The 17449-nt window shown below is 39.8% G+C and overlaps 2 protein-coding genes across 2 annotated transcripts; both read left to right on the forward strand.

Annotated features, from left to right (window-relative positions):
- Positions 1-3079: 3079 nt before the first annotated feature.
- On the forward strand, positions 3080-4219 carry LOC147619850 (pentatricopeptide repeat-containing protein At2g33680-like). Its single transcript, XM_086772646.1, has 2 exons — positions 3080-3630; positions 3789-4219. The coding sequence occupies exons 1-2, from the start codon at positions 3289-3291 to the stop codon at positions 3795-3797; spliced, it is 351 nt and encodes a 116-aa protein (XP_086628772.1). The 5' UTR covers positions 3080-3288; the 3' UTR covers positions 3798-4219.
- LOC147619851 (pentatricopeptide repeat-containing protein At2g39620-like) lies at positions 3835-5606 on the forward strand. Its single transcript, XM_086772566.1, has 2 exons — positions 3835-4291; positions 4399-5606. Exons 1-2 carry the CDS (start codon positions 3835-3837, stop codon positions 5604-5606), a joined length of 1665 nt encoding a protein of 554 aa, XP_086628692.1.
- The last annotated feature ends 11843 nt before the right edge of the window (positions 5607-17449 follow it).

Genomic DNA, 17449 nt, shown 5'->3' on the forward strand with positions numbered 1-17449 from the left:
TTCCAAAGAGGAAGAATGAGTTGTAGACTCTTTGTTCTCCTCCTCCTGTGAGGATTCTAATTTGGATTCAACAAACAAAAGTGCCTAATCTTGTAGACACGCTGTCGTGCTGTGGCACGTCTATGCAGTGAAAGCATGTTCATGGAACAACTTATGTGGAATCTGGGCCTTGAGCAGCAAGGACAGATATGGAAGGTATTCACTCAGATACAGTGGCATTGGAAGCTGTATGAAGGTGTACAGGATGGGACACTCCAATTCATGTGGATGCGGCCAGCGGTGGTTTTGTGGTACCATTTTTGTACCCGGAGATAAAGTGGGATTTTAGGTTACCATGTGTGAGGAGCATTGATGTGAGTGGCCATTATTGAGGCAAGAAAAATAAATGAAATATATGATACAAGTGGCCAATAATATAAAGGGCCACATGGAAGCTTTGTGAGGGGCCAACGTAGCTGCCAGCACGTAGCCTAGAAGCTGGCGAAAAATCCAGAAGGTGGCCGCCCAGAGAGGAATCCAGCCGTCGTGGACGAAAGGGGGGGGGGGCTCGCCTACTCGAAAGAAGAGGGGGGGGGGAAGCTCCCGCCTCGGCAAGGGGGGGGCAGCTCTGCTCTACCTCCAAGACCATCTTCATGCTGCCATCGGTGGAAAGCTTAACATCCATCTTGCAGAAATGCAGAAAAAGGAGAGATTCTTCATGTGCAAAGTGTGTTCATCTACACGTGTGTTACAATGGGCTGGTGTGGTGGGTGCAGCTGTGCTGCATGCACCCTTTTCCCTGGACTTTGGTGACATAATTCTCTCTCTGTTTTAGCCCGAATAGGTGGCATGAAGGCTGTTGGGTTTTGGGATTTGAGAAGGGAACGGGTTGGATTCTGTATAGCTACGTGGAGATGGACACCATATTATGCATGCTGTGAGGATCTGCAGGTAATTGAGGAGGAGAGCTTTGCTTTGGATGTGCATGAGAATACGTGGAGAATGAACGGGCTATAGCATACAGGTTTAGGCGCAATCCTGCAGGTAGCTCAGAAAGGAAGGAGCTGCTGTGCAATTCTGTGTGGAGATGGAATGGCCTGTAAGATGGTCTATAGGAAAGGTAGGCCAATTTTTGTAAAAATGAAATCGTCATGAAGCTGCATACAGGAAACCGTCTCAGTGCTATGAGAGAGAACTGCATGAAGACATGGAGATTCAGGCACAGCAGGGCAATTATGGATTAATCTTCTAGTACTTGGATTATCCGAAGGAATTACGGATCGTGATTTGGTAGCTTGTTTCATCCTTATGGGACAATTTTATATGCAAAAGTAGTGATGGATAATAAATCTGGACCAGTTGAATGTTATGGAATTGTTACCATGGAAAATCCTCAAGCTGCTGAAGCAGCAGCAGCTGCCGTTAGTGGTATGTTTATCTTGGGAAGGCACATCAAGGTGGAAGTACAAGCAAAAGAGCAAAGACCTCCTCACCAACAGAGCTACCCTCAACCTTCAATGCAGCAAGGGCCTATGCTGATGAGTGGCTATTTGTTCAAGCTGGTTTGGTGAAGTTCTAGCATTGTGTTTGAAGTAAATGTAACAGATTTGAACTTGCAGAAATGTAAACTACGCTGTGATCCATATGTATTTATGGCAACCTACCCTCTCGCAGCAACCACCGCCATCCCAGCAGCCCATCTCTCCAGCTACAATGCAGCAAGCTTTTGCTGGTGATGCCCCTTGAAGTTCAACCACTACTCTCACAGCCAGACACCCAGTGTGTTCCCGGCTAGACGGCACACGTCATGACAGCTTTGGTGAACCCGACGTGAAACAGCTGGGGTGAGAGTAGAAGGGGAATCATGGGTGATCAACAGGAGCAGCAAGGATTTCGTCCGGACGTCAACACCATGCAGATGTTTCAGGCGTTTGTGCTCTACATGCAATAGCAACAGGCAGTCGAAAGAAGGCTGGGTGAAGTGGGAAAACAAAGGTAATGTTATCTGATTTGAATGCTGGATGAAAAACGATATGATATCTGGAATGTATGGATACATGCAAGATGACATACAAATCAAGATGATGCTTGAGGAAAATTAGAGCAAATAGATACACAATCAGGGCTTTCTGAAAGGCAGGTACAAAAATGAAGGAAATATACTATAATGATGCTATATCTTAGCTGCTTGGAGAACTTCTAAAGCATGACAAGGATGCAAAGGAGGTAAAAATAATGGCAGACAAAGCAAAGAAGGCTATAGGGGCCTATGACACTGATGCATTTCTCGAAAAGAGAGAGCCAGGAGCTTATAGGACTTGTAGTCTTCCATAATAAAACTATTAGGGAAGAATAAGGATTACAAGGGCTTATGACACTTGTTCACCTCAGGAGAAGGGGGTGGCAAGGAGCTTGTATAGACTTGTAGTTCTCTCTTAGAACTGTAGAATGGCAAGAAGGGCTTGTGACACTCATCCTTCTCGACAGCTGAGGAAGGAGAGGAGCTTGCAATGACTTGATCCATTCTTGCCACTTCAAGGGCCTATGACACTCATCTATTCCAATAACCAAGGATAGAGAGGAGCTTGTAGTGACTTGAAGCTAACCCTTTGTCTCAAGGGCTTACGACACTCGACCTTTCTGATAGCTGAGGAAGGTGAGGAGCTTGTATTGACTTGAGGTCTTCCCTACAAGTTGCAAAACAGATAGAATGCTCAAGAACTCATGAATGCCGGAAAGGTGGACACTTCTTTGTACTCTGATTGTCAGGATATCTGAAAGAAACTCTTTGAAAAACAGGGCTAAATGTATGCAATGATAATCTGAATGAATGGTTCGACATAGAGAAAGCCCAAAACATCAGAAGGATAAAAGGAATGCCAATGCAGAATGCTGTAGAATTGAGTGTATGAACATGGAGATTAAAGCTCTACTCGTTGTTCAGGAAAGCCATATATGATGGCATTATATGTACACATGGAATGCTCATTTGTAATACATGAATAAACTATGTGCCAGTTAATGGCTGCAACCAGTTAAAGTCTTTGAAAAGAAGCTCATGGTGATTTGAAGCAGTACAGGGCATCGGTGGAAAGGGAAGTGCATGCCTTTATGACCAGGGGTAGGTTGCAGTCAAATGCATATGTGGGGAGCTACCTTATCCGCATGTTTGATGCGTGTGGTAGTTTGTTGGAAGCCAATGAAGTCTTCAACAAATTGTGGGAACACAATTGCTACACATGGAGTGCAATCATTTCGGCACATGTCAACCATGGAAAACCTGACAGAGGTATTGAACTGTATTTTTAAATGCAACAGTCGGGGAGGAAACCAGATGGGCATACCTTTGTGGCCGTCCTAAAAGCATGTATCACCCTCACAGAGCTCAAACAAGGCAAGGTGATTCATGCTCATGTTATTAAAAGCACTTTAGGGCTGGATGTTGTCATTGGCAACACTCTTGTTGACATGTATGCAAAATGCGGAAGTGTCGTAGATGGGCGGAGTGTCTTTGACAAGCTTCCAAAGCACGATGTGGTGACTTGGAATGCAATGATTGGAGGATATTCTCGGAATGGTTTCGGGCTGGATGTGTTTTGTCTCTTTTGGAAAATGCAGCATCAAAGCATACAGCCAGACACATTTACTCTAGTAAGCATCTTGAAGGCGTGTTCCACCATGCAAGCCTTTTATCAAGGAAAAATAATTCATATTAGTGTTCTTGAGAATGATTTTGCACTTGATGTGCATATCGGAAGTGCCCTCATTGACATGTATTCTAAATGTGGGCACCCATTTCTTGCACGCAGAGTGTTTGATGCATTGCCCAATAAGAACTTGGTGGCATGGAATGCAATGATTGCAGGGTATGTCCAACAAGCATGTGGTAATGAGGCACTTGAACTTTATCAGCAACTACAAAAGGATGGAAGAGAGCCACCTGACTCTATAACCTTCATCAGTGTTTTAAAAGCGTGTTCCAGCTTAACAGACCTAGATTATGGGAAATTAGTTCATGATTACATAATCAAGTGTGGTTCTGAGCTGGATGTATTTGTTGGCAACACTCTTATTGATATGTATGCCAAGTGTGGACAACTTGAGGAAGCAGGTGATGTGTTTGACAAGTTGCCCACTCGAGATGTGGTGACATGGAATGCAATCATTTCAGCATATACCCAACAACACTTTGACCAGATTGCTGTTCAGCTTTTTACACAAATGAAGCAGGCGGGAAAGAAGCCGGACACTGTGACTTGGAATGCACTTATCACAGGATATGCACAGCATGGCATGAAGCCAATGCGATTACGTTTGTGTGTGCTTTGAAAGCATGTTCCTATATGGCAAGTTTAGGGCAGGGCAAGCTTACTCATGCCTATGTAGCTGAGAGTGGGTTTGAAACTGATGTATTTGTAGGGAGTATCCTTATCGGCATGTCTGCCAGATGTGGAAGGCCTGCAGATGTACAGAGTGTGTTTGAAAAGCTACCAAAACATGACCGGGTGACATGGAGTGCAATGGATACAGGGTATGTTCAGCATGGGAGGGGTGAGGAGACTCTCCATCTTTTTGAGCAAATGCTGCGGGAAGGGATGGAGCCAAAGGTCACCTTTGTTAGTGCCCTTGATGCATGTGCTGGCCATGGATCACCAGCTAAAGGTAAGCAAATACATACCCATATCTTGAGCTGCAGTTTTGAAGGGAGCATTGTTGTCGAGACTGCTCTTGTCAACATGTATGGAAAATGTGGCCGATTTTCACATGCGTGCAGAGTTTATGAAAATATGTCGGAGCGTGATGAAGTGACACTCATCAGCATGATTTCGGCATGCGCCAACTGTACAGCCCTATCTGAAGGCAAACAGCTACATAAATATATTATTTGCAATGCATCTGAATCTAACATTGTTTTAGGGACTGCCCTCATAAACATGTACAGCAAATGTGGGAGCATCAAAGATGCTCAGAGGGTGTTTGACAGAGTGCCCCTGCGGAATATTGTGTCTTGGACTGCCATAATTGCAGCATATGCACAAGTTGGGCATGCAGAGGAAGCCTTTCAGTTATATCAACAAATGCTTGCTGAAGGGATATATTCAGATAAGCGCACCTGCAGTACAATTCTTGCTGCATGTTCCTCTCCAGCAGCTCTAGAAGATGGCAAAAGGATCCATGCTAGAATGGTTGATAGTGGGTTTGAGCATGATGTAGAATTACAGACTTCCCTTATCAATATGTATGGCAAGTGTGAGAGTATCAAGGCCGCAGTGAAGGTCTTTGACAAGAAGCATGTACAAAATGTGGGCTTATGGAACACCATGTTGGCTGCTTATATCCAGCATGGGGATGCAAAAGAGGCCATGCAACTTTATCGACGCATGCAAAAGAAGGATCTTGAACCAGACAAGGTGACATTTAGTACCATCCTTAGTGCATGCTCTGTTCTAGCAGATCTACCCGAGGGCAAGGAGATCCATGCAAGCATCAGAAATGCAGGATTGCAGTCAGATGTCATTATAGGGATTGCCCTTATCAATATGTATACGAAATGTGGGGGTCTGGAGAGTGCAGCCAGGGTGTTCAAAACTTGGCATATCAAAGATAAGAGATATGGACTACCCTGAGCGTAAGGCACCAGCCTATATAGCAACTTGGTGGCACATACCGGAGGATGTGCAGGTTTAGAGGGGGTCGATGTCGTGCTGTGGCACGTCTATGCAGTGAAAGCATGTTCATGGAACAACTTATGTGGAATCTGGGCCTTGAGCAGCAAGGACAGATATGGAAGGTATTCACTCAGATACAGTGGCATTGGAAGCTGTATGAAGGTGTACAGGATGGGACACTCCAATTCATGTGGATGCGGCCAGCGGTGGTTTTGTGGTACCATTTTTGTACCCGGAGATAAAGTGGGATTTTAGGTTACCATGTGTGAGGAGCATTGATGTGAGTGGCCATTATTGAGGCAAGAAAAATAAATGAAATATATGATACAAGTGGCCAATAATATAAAGGGCCACGTGGAAGCTTTGTGAGGGGCCAACGTAGCTGCCAGCACGTAGCCTAGAAGCTGGCGAAAAATCCAGAAGGTGGCCGCCCAGAGAGGAATCCGGCCGTCGTGGACGAAGGGGGGGGGGCTCGCCTACTCGAAAGAAGGGGGGGGGGAAGCTCCCGCCTCGGCAAGGGGGGGGCAGCTCTGCTCTACCTCCAAGACCATCTTCATGCTGCCATCGGTGGAAAGCTTAACATCCATCTTGCAGAAATGCAGAAAAAGGAGAGATTCTTCATGTGCAAAGTGTGTTCATCTACACGTGTGTTACAATGGGCTGGTGTGGTGGGTGCAGCTGTGCTGCATGCACCCTTTTCCCTGGACTTTGGTGACATAATTCTCTCTCTGTTTTAGCCCAAATAGGTGGCATGAAGGCTGTTGGGTTTTGGGATTTGAGAAGGGAACGGGCTGGATTCTGCATAGCTACGTGGAGATGGACACCATATTATGCATGCTGTGAGGATCTGCAGGTAATTGAGGAGGAGAGCTTTGCTTTGGATGTGCATGAGAATACGTGGAGAATGAACGGGCTGTAGCATACAAGTTTAGGCGCAATCGTGCAGGTAGCTCAGAAAGGAAGGAGCTGCTGTGGAATTCTGTGTGGAGATGGAATGGCCTGTAAGATGGTCTATAGGAAAGGTAGGCCAATTTTTGTAAAAATGAAATCGTCATGAAGCTGCATACAGGAAACCGTCTCAGTGCTATGAGAGAGAACTGCATGAAGACATGGAGATTCAGGCACAGCAGGGCAATTATGGATTAATCTTCTAGTACTTGGATTATCCGAAGGAATTACGGATCGTGATTTGGCTAGCTTGTTTCATCCTTATGGGACAATTTTATATGCAAAAGTAGTGATGGATAATAAATCTGGACCAGTTGAATGTTATGGAATTGTTACCATGGAAAATCCTCAAGCTGCTGAAGCAGCAGCAGCTGCCGTTAGTGGTATGTTTATCTTGGGAAGGCACATCAAGGTGGAAGTACAAGCAAAAGAGCAAAGACCTCCTCACCAACAGAGCTACCCTCAACCTTCAATGCAGCAAGGGCCTATGCTGATGAGTGGCTATTTGTTCAAGCTGGTTTGGTGAAGTTCTAGCATTGTGTTTGAAGTAAATGTAACAGATTTGAACTTGCAGAAATGTAAACTACGCTGTGATCCATATGTATTTATGGCAACCTACCCTCTCGCAGCAACCACCGCCATCCCAGTAGCCCATCTCTCCAGCTACAATGCAGCAAGCTTTTGCTGGTGATGCCCCTTGAAGTTCAACCACTACTCTCACAGCCAGACACCCAGTGTGTTCCCGGCTAGACCGCACACGTCATGACAGCGCTAAATAGCGTTGCTCATGTGATGACATGTGCCCTCTTGGACATGTAAGGAATGACGAACTCAAAACCAAGGAGAATTACACAAATACCAAAACATGCAGAAACAACAAGACACATCGTGGTTGCCAAAGTGTTATCAGGTGACCACCGAAGTGGTAACGAGTGACCGCTATCCGATAACCTACTGAGGGTTCTCTCGTTACACACAGCATCTTGGGGGGTTCACTATATGTAGACTCTCTATATCACGTGTGTTCAAGGCCTAATTTAAAAAACCCATTATCTATAATTTTCACATGAATAAATTACACTCTTTTTCTATTCAATCTGTAAATACCCCCTTATGTATGTAAAAATAAAAAATGTGTAAACAAGGGGATTTAAAAAACCCCTTTTGTTGAACCCATGTGCTACGCTTAAATAATTATGAGTGACCCCCCGAGCACCATTGCATACACTAGTGTAGCATTGACCCAATAGAGGCAACAGATAATGATAACTCAAATCACAAGAAACAAAAATACAAGAGATAAATTGACGCTTATGTATTACCTCAAGAAAAGAAAGAGAAGAGATTGATATACACAATAGACGCTTGATTGATTGAAAAATTGCTAATAACCAACATCAATTGTTCAGATTTTCACTATAAATTTATACTGCTAAAGCTTGAGTTACAAAAAGAAGTTCCTGTGCTCTGAGCAACAACTGAGTTACATCAATCATGGCTAAGACGATAAGTTCGTTTTACAAGCGTCGACTGGCCACGACTAAAGTGTTCTGACTTATTCGGCCTATTGACTTATCCAACTTTCTGGACCCTCTATGTAATAAACCTCTTGAGGTTATTCTTTTTACACTATGACTTCTTGAGGTCAAAATAAATGGCTCTAATGGTTTAAACTTTACTAGGGGTATAAATCCGTTTTATGGAGTCAAGTATTAAGTGTGATCTCTAAGACTGTGATTTATTGATTTTGTGAGATAATAATGGTAATAATTTCATGTTTTTATTCAAGCACAATATTGTACACTAAGATTTATTAAAATCTAAACACAATTCTAAACATTGTACCCACTCAAGGTAGTCTCCTAGTTGACTTTCTTTGAGTGTTTTTTTGAGGTAAAAAACCACATAGCAGCATTCCTCTTCACGATAGGTAGTTGATGAGGTGGCTTTCTTATTTGAGAATATGAAATCATGTGGTCAAGAAGCCTCCACAAAGAATCCTAAAGAAGATTTTAAAGAGCACTCGAAAATGATGTTATGTATTTGGTTACAAGGGAGGATAAGTGGAGGCTTTATGGGTATATTAGTACCACCTCCAAAAGACTACCCTTATTTCGTGGAAAGGACTAGCTTCAAAAAACTACCATCAAGGAACATGCAATTATGAAATCTAGTAGTAGTTCATGAACTCATAGTTCAGACACCATCATAAATTTTTGTATGGATGGTAAAACCACCTTCATAAAGTTTTGTTGTGAAACCAAACAAAAGTATAAAACCATATTACGGGTAACAAGTTACAAAGCACGTGATCTATTGTTAAACCAAATAAAGTATCAAACCATCTTACATGTAACAAGTTGCATACCACATGATGATCTTATTATCAAATCAAACAAATTACCATATCACCTTATATGCAACAAGCTGCATGATGAGTATGCCCGTTTTCTTAGTTATCTCCTATCTGAGATTTTTAATGAAAAAGTGCATTGTAAATTAAAATAATGAAGGCATTTCTTTGAGGTCATGCAAGTTATTAGAGAGAAATTTATCTAAGCTTAATACATCACCATAAAAGCCACCACGCTTCATATTAGAGGCAGTAAAATAGGTTATTGAGGTGGTGGCATTACGAAAATATAATTTCTTTAGGAAAAAAACAGACCAGTAAAGCACCCTTAAGAGGCTTTTATTAGACTAATGGTTACACAGGTAGGTTTATGGTACAATTAATTTGTATACATATTAGTTTTTAAACTATAAATCCGTTGGGTATATAGAGTTTTTAGTGGGTGTGCCTAAGGAAAAGTTTGATAGTACCTGGGCTCCTCCGGGAGTACTTGGTCGTTGTTGTCATGCCCAACTCATGGGTCTTCCCGGGTAATGTCCTAAGGAAGTAGTGAAACTCTCTCTAAGACTGGAAACGATGAAGCTAATAGCAAAAGCATTTCTATGTTCGAGTCTCAGAATGAGCTTTCTCACTTCTGACCCCGACTCAAAAAAAAAACCAAAAATGGTTTTGAAGGCTGTAGGTTTCTTGGTAGTCCAATTTCTTAGATTATTTTTTTGTGAATGAAAAAACGCAATCTCAAAGAGTATTTCTTTGCTAGATAAGTTTTTACAAGTGGTATAAAAGAGGTTCCATGGAGTTTGATGACTTCTAAGGTTGTGATTTCTTGAGGCCAAATAGTGGCAGTTATTATTGTAGCTTTTTTCAAGCACAATATTGTTGCAGACTCGAGTTTCTTCAAGTGAAACAACACTCAAACATTTATGTAAAACCCTTAAAGCTAATTTAGGAGGTGACTTTCTTTGAGTGCTAATTTTAAAGTGTATAACACGTGACTTCACAAGAATGAGATTTTTCATTCACATTTCTATAAAAAAAACTACCAAAACTTGATGATATAAGGAGTTTTTTATTGAAATTATAAGTTTGTATAGAATAACTAACTAAGGCATCAATTTTTCATGAAAGGGACTTCTATTAAGTTTGAAAAACATACAACAATCACGGCTTTAAGCCGGAATAGAATAGAATCACCCTAATATGTAAGGTGATCTCAACCATTGAGGAGCATCATGGTGCCCTGAAAGACCTATGGGACTAGAGGAAACAAAAATGGCATGGTCCCACTCCCCCATAACTTCATAAATAAGGTATTTTTAAAGAACCCCTTTAATTTACATTATATATAGGAATTCTATGTAATAAACACCTTGAGGTGATTTTTTTTACACTATGACTTCTTGAGGTAAAAATAGATGGTTCTAATGGTTTCAACTTTACTAGGGGTATATAAAACAAGTTTTGTGGAGTCAAGCATTCAGTGTGATCTCTAAGACTGTGATTTATTGAGATCATATTAATGGTAATAATTTCATGGCTTTCTTCAAGCACAATATTTTACACTAAGATTTATTCAAGTCTAAACACAATTCTAAACATTGTACCCAGTCAAGGTAGTTTCCTAGGTGACTTTATTTGAGTGTTTTTTTGAGGTAAAAAACCACATAGCAACATTCCTCTTCACAAGAGGTAGTTGATGAGGTGGCTTTCTTATTTGCAAATATGAAATCATGTGGTCAAGAAGCCTCCACAAAGCATCCTAAAGAGGATTTTAAAGAGCACTCTTAAATGATGTTATGTATTTGGTTACAAGGAGGCTTAATGGGTATATTAGTACCCAAAATCCACCCTTTCTATGGTAGAAAGGACCACCTCCAAAAGACTACCCTTGTATGGTGGAAAGGACTAGCTTCAAAAAACTACCATGAAGGAACATGCAATTATGAAATCTAGTAGCATTTCATGAACTCATAGTTCAGACACCATCATAAATTTTTGTATGGATGGTTAAACCACCTTCAAAAGACTACACTTGAGGAAAATGTAATTCCAAAATCTAGTTGTTATTTACGAATTCATAGTTTATCATCCATAGTTTGTATGCATGATAAAACCACCCTTACACTATCTTTCTAAGCTAAACCCCAATAAATTTGGAATGTACATCTACAAATCAACTATCAAGTTTTTGATTAAAAATATTCCAAAGAACTTGTCATTTTTTTAAATGCCACTATTAGAGTCCTCTCCTAAAGTTTCAACGATACTCATTGGAGGTATAGATTTTGGTTATCTCTACTACTGAGCAATGAATAATGCTCATTTGATATTCGTTTTGATTACTTTTATTTCAACCTATCTTTGAAGCCTTACTAAATGCTACATTCCAAAGATCCTACCACAATATTGGCAAGTTCTTATTTTTGTAAAGATGTGTGCCTTTTAATGCTCATACTCACCATCCCTATGTAGACCTATGATTCCTACACCCAATGTATTCAAAGACAAGGACAAGGTCTAAAAGATCCTGCCACAATGTCTGTAAAGACGTGTGCCTTTTAATGCTCATACTTTTGTCTCACCATCCCTATGATTCCTACATCTAGAGTGTTTAAAGACAAGGACGAGGTTTAGCTATGTTGTGCTACCTCAGCTCTAGATCATCTTAAAAAGTTGTTATTGCTCTCTCTATATTGATCATCACCCAAAGTGTGGGTTTGATGCAAGGATAATGAAGTGAAACTATTGCAATCCTATACCTTATAAAGGTCTTTTTGTTCACAATGCATTTCTCCAACCACATATGTATTTGAATCATTTCAATTGTGCCGTGTCTTGACCTTCCCCTTAATATATGTACGTACGATGATGCAAAAGATGCAAAAGAGAAGAGCCAATTGAATACATGAGATATCGCACAGAAGAATCCATGAAAACGTGACAAATGACACATTACACATGACATAAAGCTCCAACATGATGCAAAAGAGAAGACCCAATTGAAATACATGAGAGATCGCACATAAGGCATGATTATCTAGAGAAAGCAATAAAGCTCCAAAATGATGCAAAACAGAAGACCCAATTGAAATACATGAGAGATCGCACAGACGACATGATAAAAATCAAAAAACAAAACGTTGAACATAGTACTTACGAGCCTCTTGTCAATTTAAACATAGTATCAAATCAGCTTACGTGAAAAACTGCATGAATGAATGCGCTCCTAGCTTTGATACTCCAAGCTTCTGAATGGAGAACTGCATGATTCTGAGCTCGACACTCCATCGTGAACTGGGTTGACGTGGTTCTCCATCCCTTCAGCCCTACGCGATGGTGTCTTACAGGCAATGATTGACAATGCTACGGATTTGATGCGTCTTAGGGCGCTCTTGCACTTGAGCTTGATGACTCTTACTTTTCTGCGCAAGTGGAAGACACGGTGGCGGTACTTCTTAGTCTTGGATTTGTTACGGTCTGCTACAGCCAGCACGAGAAGGGAGAGAGTAGAAACTGCTGGAATGTGCCGACTGTTGAACCTGCGCCCTAAAGCCGGCCGTCGGTATCGCCCCGGTGTATCGTTAAATAATTCCGTGGATGCAGGTGGCCGTGTGATGTTGCTGCTGCTGCTGATATTGTTGCTTAAGAGGCCACTCTCTTTATCATCAACATCATTGGAGCTTCGGCTGCACGTAGACGCCGACCGAACGAGGCTAACATTAGACGTCATTAACGCACAGTTTCTATAAAAATGTTTGAAGAAGTTCCAAGACTAGGAGACAAATGGAGCCGCTCATGGCTGCTTTATAATCAACATTTACCGACTCCTATCCGATACTCTCTTCATGAGGCTTGCCCTAACCTTCCGACTAGACAATTTCCTAACCTTCCGATCCAGCGATTCTCACCCTTCCCAAAGGACAGGAATCAGCAAGTTTTGAACCTTACTAAGGCTCGAAGCTTAGTAGGAGATAAACCTCGAACATGGACGTGCACAGTGCAGTATATATTAGCCATATAACGAAGGGATATACTTTTATGTGACAAAAGAATCAACACTAGGTGTTTCTATACCTATGGTGAAGTAGATCCGTGTTCTTCTTCCCTTCGGTTAGAGAAATTAGTGTTTAAAGAGGTAGGTTTCTCAGTAGGGTAATTTCCTAGATTACAACGTTGTGTTAGAAAAAGCCCATTCTAAGATAACTAATTCATCTAATGGATTAGTTTATACAAGGGGTGTTCTTAATATTTGTGGAGTTAATTTAATTTCTAACATTGTAATTCCTTGAGGTCATGAGACGTAGTGGTAGTTTTTGCATGCCTTTCTTCAAGTGCAATATCACACACTATATTTTCTTTAAGTCAAACCATCACTCGAAACACTTATACCATTCAAATCTTAGGTGGCTTTATTTGGGTGCAAAGCTTAGGTGGATCACTTAAGAATGTATCTTTTGAGTTCATGAGAAAGGGTTTCTTAGTAACATTTTTGGATTACCAAAATACATAAAGGGCTTTTCCAATGGATTCTGTCAAAAATATTGCAAGTTTATTTTAAATACTTCGAATTCATAGATAATACCAAAATCCCGTTAAATTCACGAGAGATAAGATGAACCCTTCGAGCTATAAATTTTGAAAATTTTCATTCCTTGAGGCTCAAACAAATGGCTCTAATAATTTTTTACAAGGGGTATAAGAAAGGTTATTTGGAGTGATATAAAATATATGATTTTGAGATTTATTAAGGTCATATTCGACCACAATATACTACACTCCAATTTCTTCAAGTTCAAGCACCACTATACACATTCACATCCCTTCAAGGTATTTTTATAGGTGTCTTAGTTTGAGTGCAAATTTAAAAATTATGATTATTGAGGCCAGAGAAGCCCTTAAATGCATTCCCTTCATGAGACATAGTTATTGAGGTTCCTTTTTATTTAAAAATAAGGAGTCTCCAGGTCCAAATGAATTCATAAAGCATTATAAAGGGTATATTCTAAAATGGTGTCATGTACTTGGTTACAAATGTAGCTAAATGGTGTCATGTACTTGGTTAAAAATGTAGCTAAATGAGAGGTTTTACAGGTATATTAGCATGAAAAAGCCATCTTCAAAAATCTACCCTTAAGAAGGAAGTACTTTAGAAAGGTAGGAGTTGTGCATGCAATTTAAGTTCATAAACTCGAGTGTAAGTGTTATATAGATGGTTCTCATCCTTAAGAAGGAAGTACTTTACAAAGGTAGGAGTTGTGCATGAAATTTAAGTTCATAAAAAAATCTACCCTTAAGAAGGAAGTACTTTACAAAGGTAGGAGTTGTGCATGCAATTTAAGTTCATAAACTTGAGTGTAAGTGTTATATAGATGGTTCTCATCTCATAAAGCTATCCTTGAAGCACAGAAAAGAAAAAATGGAAAGACTTTTAAAAGACTACCCTTGAGGAGCATCTTCTTCATAAAGCTAGCAGTTGGTCATGAAATATAAGTTCAAAAATAGTAGTACAAGTATTATGTACATGGCTCTAATGATAAAACTACCCTTAAATCCCTAGAGTGGGTTCTAGAACTCTCTCCTTTTGGACTAAACTCTAGAGAAATTAGCATGTACATAAGAAGATCGTATTCATAATCAACTTATAGTAAAGATAGAAACCAATATAACCATTAACTTTTTAATTCCATTTGCCTTGTAAGGTAGCTATTTGTACGTCTATAAACATAGATATAGTCATGTAGGTAGCGATGTATACAACCACGATCTTTAAATTTTACAGAGATAAAATTAGAAAATTAGTGTCTGGCCTTTTATTAGCCTACACCCACATGTCACTACCATATAAATGGCTAGAAATCCCTCCTACGGATCATGTGGCTAGTTAATGTGAAAATGGCAATATGCTTAAGCCACTAGAGTGATGATATGAACATGTACAAGGATCATGTTGTCGATAAATCACCAAAATGGTAATAAGCCAAAATCTTTGTGATAAGCTTCTAACTTCTCTCATGAGAGAGCCTTTATCCACATATTCACCACATTCATATGTTTAGAGACATAAGACTAATATCTTATGTAATAGGCTAGCCTAATCTCTTATGTAATAAGCCTCTCCGTGACATAATGACAGCATAAGTCAATGTGATTCGTGCTTGCATGAAACAATGAGTTCCTCCCAACTTCTAATGCACTCTTGTTTTTAATGCGGATGGAGGTGGACAAGTAGTGTCCACCAACACCAAGATCTACCAAAAGGCATCTAGGCCACACACACTCCACAATCATTGCGAAAGTTTCTATGTACTCAACATCAAAGCTCAAAGTGTCCATCCTTGGCTGCTTGCTTCTTGTTGAGCCATGACATACATAAATCACCAATATGAAAGGAAACACTATATTGGTGGTGGACACTCCCATATCATAACATTCAACCCAAAATTGGAGTCATTGAAAGCATGTAGTTGAATATCAACCCCCTTAGCATGGAATATATCAAGGGATTTAGTTCTTTGAAAGTATCATAATACTCACTTGGTAGCTTGCCAATGCTTACTTTTGGAACTACGCATAAAATTGATCAATTGGGAGACCCCTAACTGAATGGATGGCCTTGTATTACATAGATAAATGAGGCACCCAACAATGTAGTGATAAAGTGATGTATGAAATGGTTCATCTACATCGTAAAGGTTGAGCCCAGCACCTATCTCTAATGGTGTGGCAAGGGTATTATAATCTTTAAGACCAAACTGTGTAAGCACTCTATGTATGTAGTTTGACTGTAACATCACAATACCATCATCATATTGCACAATATTATAGTCTTTAAGATTGAAGTGCGTAAGCACTCTATGTATGCACTTTGACTGTAACATCATAATACCATCATCATAGTGCATAAAGTGTATGGTTGAATAATAATATACTATCCCAAATCTATTATCCCAAATGATGTATGTAATTCATACTTAAAGGTTGAAATCTTCTCCTCGTGAGGGACTATGAGGACATGTCATCATCGTATAAAACATAGAGTGTAATTTTAGTTGGGTTGTTGCAAAAATCATTTGCAACCAATTATGCATTTATCTTCTAGTACCATGTTGTAGAGCTTGCTTTAAAGGCCATATACATCTTTTCTTAACCTCTGTACTTTAGACACGTCCATTTTGCGCCTTTTTAAGGCCATATAAATATTTTCTTAACCTGTATGTGTTAGATCATGTCCATTTTGAATGAAATAATAAGGCTGAGATATATAAAACTCCTCATACAAATCACAATTTCAAAAGGTAGTCTTGATATCTAACTTCGTTTATTCCATCCATTATGAATTGCCAATGTGATAATACACTAGATTATAGTGATATGAGGTGTGGGGGAAAATTCTCATTCATAATAGATGCCATTATCTTGAGCATAACCCTTTGCAATAAGCCTTGATCTCTCAACGTTTTACACATAGGCTTTATACCAGAGTACTTTTTACCATAAGACAAATTTGCTAAATACCATGTGTCGTTAGTCATACTCACGTACCTTGTATTGCCTTCATCAAATGTGATCATTTCCTACATTTTTATGTGCTTTGGCAAATGAAATTGGTTTCTCTTCATTGAATATATTGTAAATAAGACCATGATTCATAAAAGGAGAACATGTATCATGAGAACTAGCACCTGTCCTCTAGTTTGAAAGGAGGATATACCAATCCTTAATCTATGTGTGTCACCTTATATTTTTGCATATTCTTGGATGCCATATGGATCTCTTTCATCCACTACATCATCCATAATTGCCTCATCAAGAGATTAATCTATGGGCTAAAATTGGAGTTGATTTTTAATTGGTATATGCTCATTTACAATACCTTGTTGAATAATCATTTTCTTTGTATATGGTTATCTTCCATCGTACAAAGGTAGGAGTGTGTCAAACATGTCTTGTGAGCATATACTTTGTGGTTTTTTGTATAAATCATGAGTTGAACTAAGTTCTCAACAAAGATATCATCTTTCCTTACCAAAATTGACCTTGTTGATTTGTAACACTAAGTTGAGCATTCGTTTGCACCCCATATGGTTTTCTGGCATTATACAAAGGTGGGAGAACATCAAACATGTCTTGCTAGCATAACTTTTATTGTTTTTGATAGATAGCACGAGATACATTCTCAACAAAGATAACATCTCTACTCACCAAAATCTACCTTGTGGCCAGATGTGGTAGAGTCTACACTCTTTGCTTTTGAGTTGTATCCTAAAAAGTGCATTTTACCGCCTTATCTTCCAGCTTATTGCATTGACCCTTGGGTGTAAGAACATAAGAAATACAACAAAAAACACACCAATGACACGTAGAGGGCTTCATGCCATTCCAAGCTTCATAAGGCGTAATGGTCTATATTAAGGCCTTTTGGGGGCATCTATTTGGCTCATAAGTGGCACACATAACTACCTCCAAGCAAAAACACGAGGTAACCATGCAAGATGCTATC

The sequence above is a fragment of the Cibotium barometz genome, chromosome 32, assembly GCF_041138505.1.
Source record: "Cibotium barometz isolate CiBa-2024 chromosome 32, ASM4113850v1, whole genome shotgun sequence".
NCBI classification, from domain to species: domain Eukaryota; kingdom Viridiplantae; phylum Streptophyta; class Polypodiopsida; order Cyatheales; family Cibotiaceae; genus Cibotium; species Cibotium barometz.

Excerpts from the sequence above, each read along its gene's own strand:
- LOC147619850 (XM_086772646.1), top strand. The coding sequence starts at position 3,289 with ATGCAACAGTCGGGGAGGAAACCAGATGGGCATACCTTTGTGGCCGTC.
- LOC147619851 (XM_086772566.1), top strand. The coding sequence starts at position 3,835 with ATGATTGCAGGGTATGTCCAACAAGCATGTGGTAATGAGGCACTTGAA. Across the intron at positions 4,292-4,398 it reads CATGAAGCCAATGCGATTAC|GGAGTATCCTTATCGGCATG; the intron begins GTTTGTGTGTGC and ends ATGTATTTGTAG.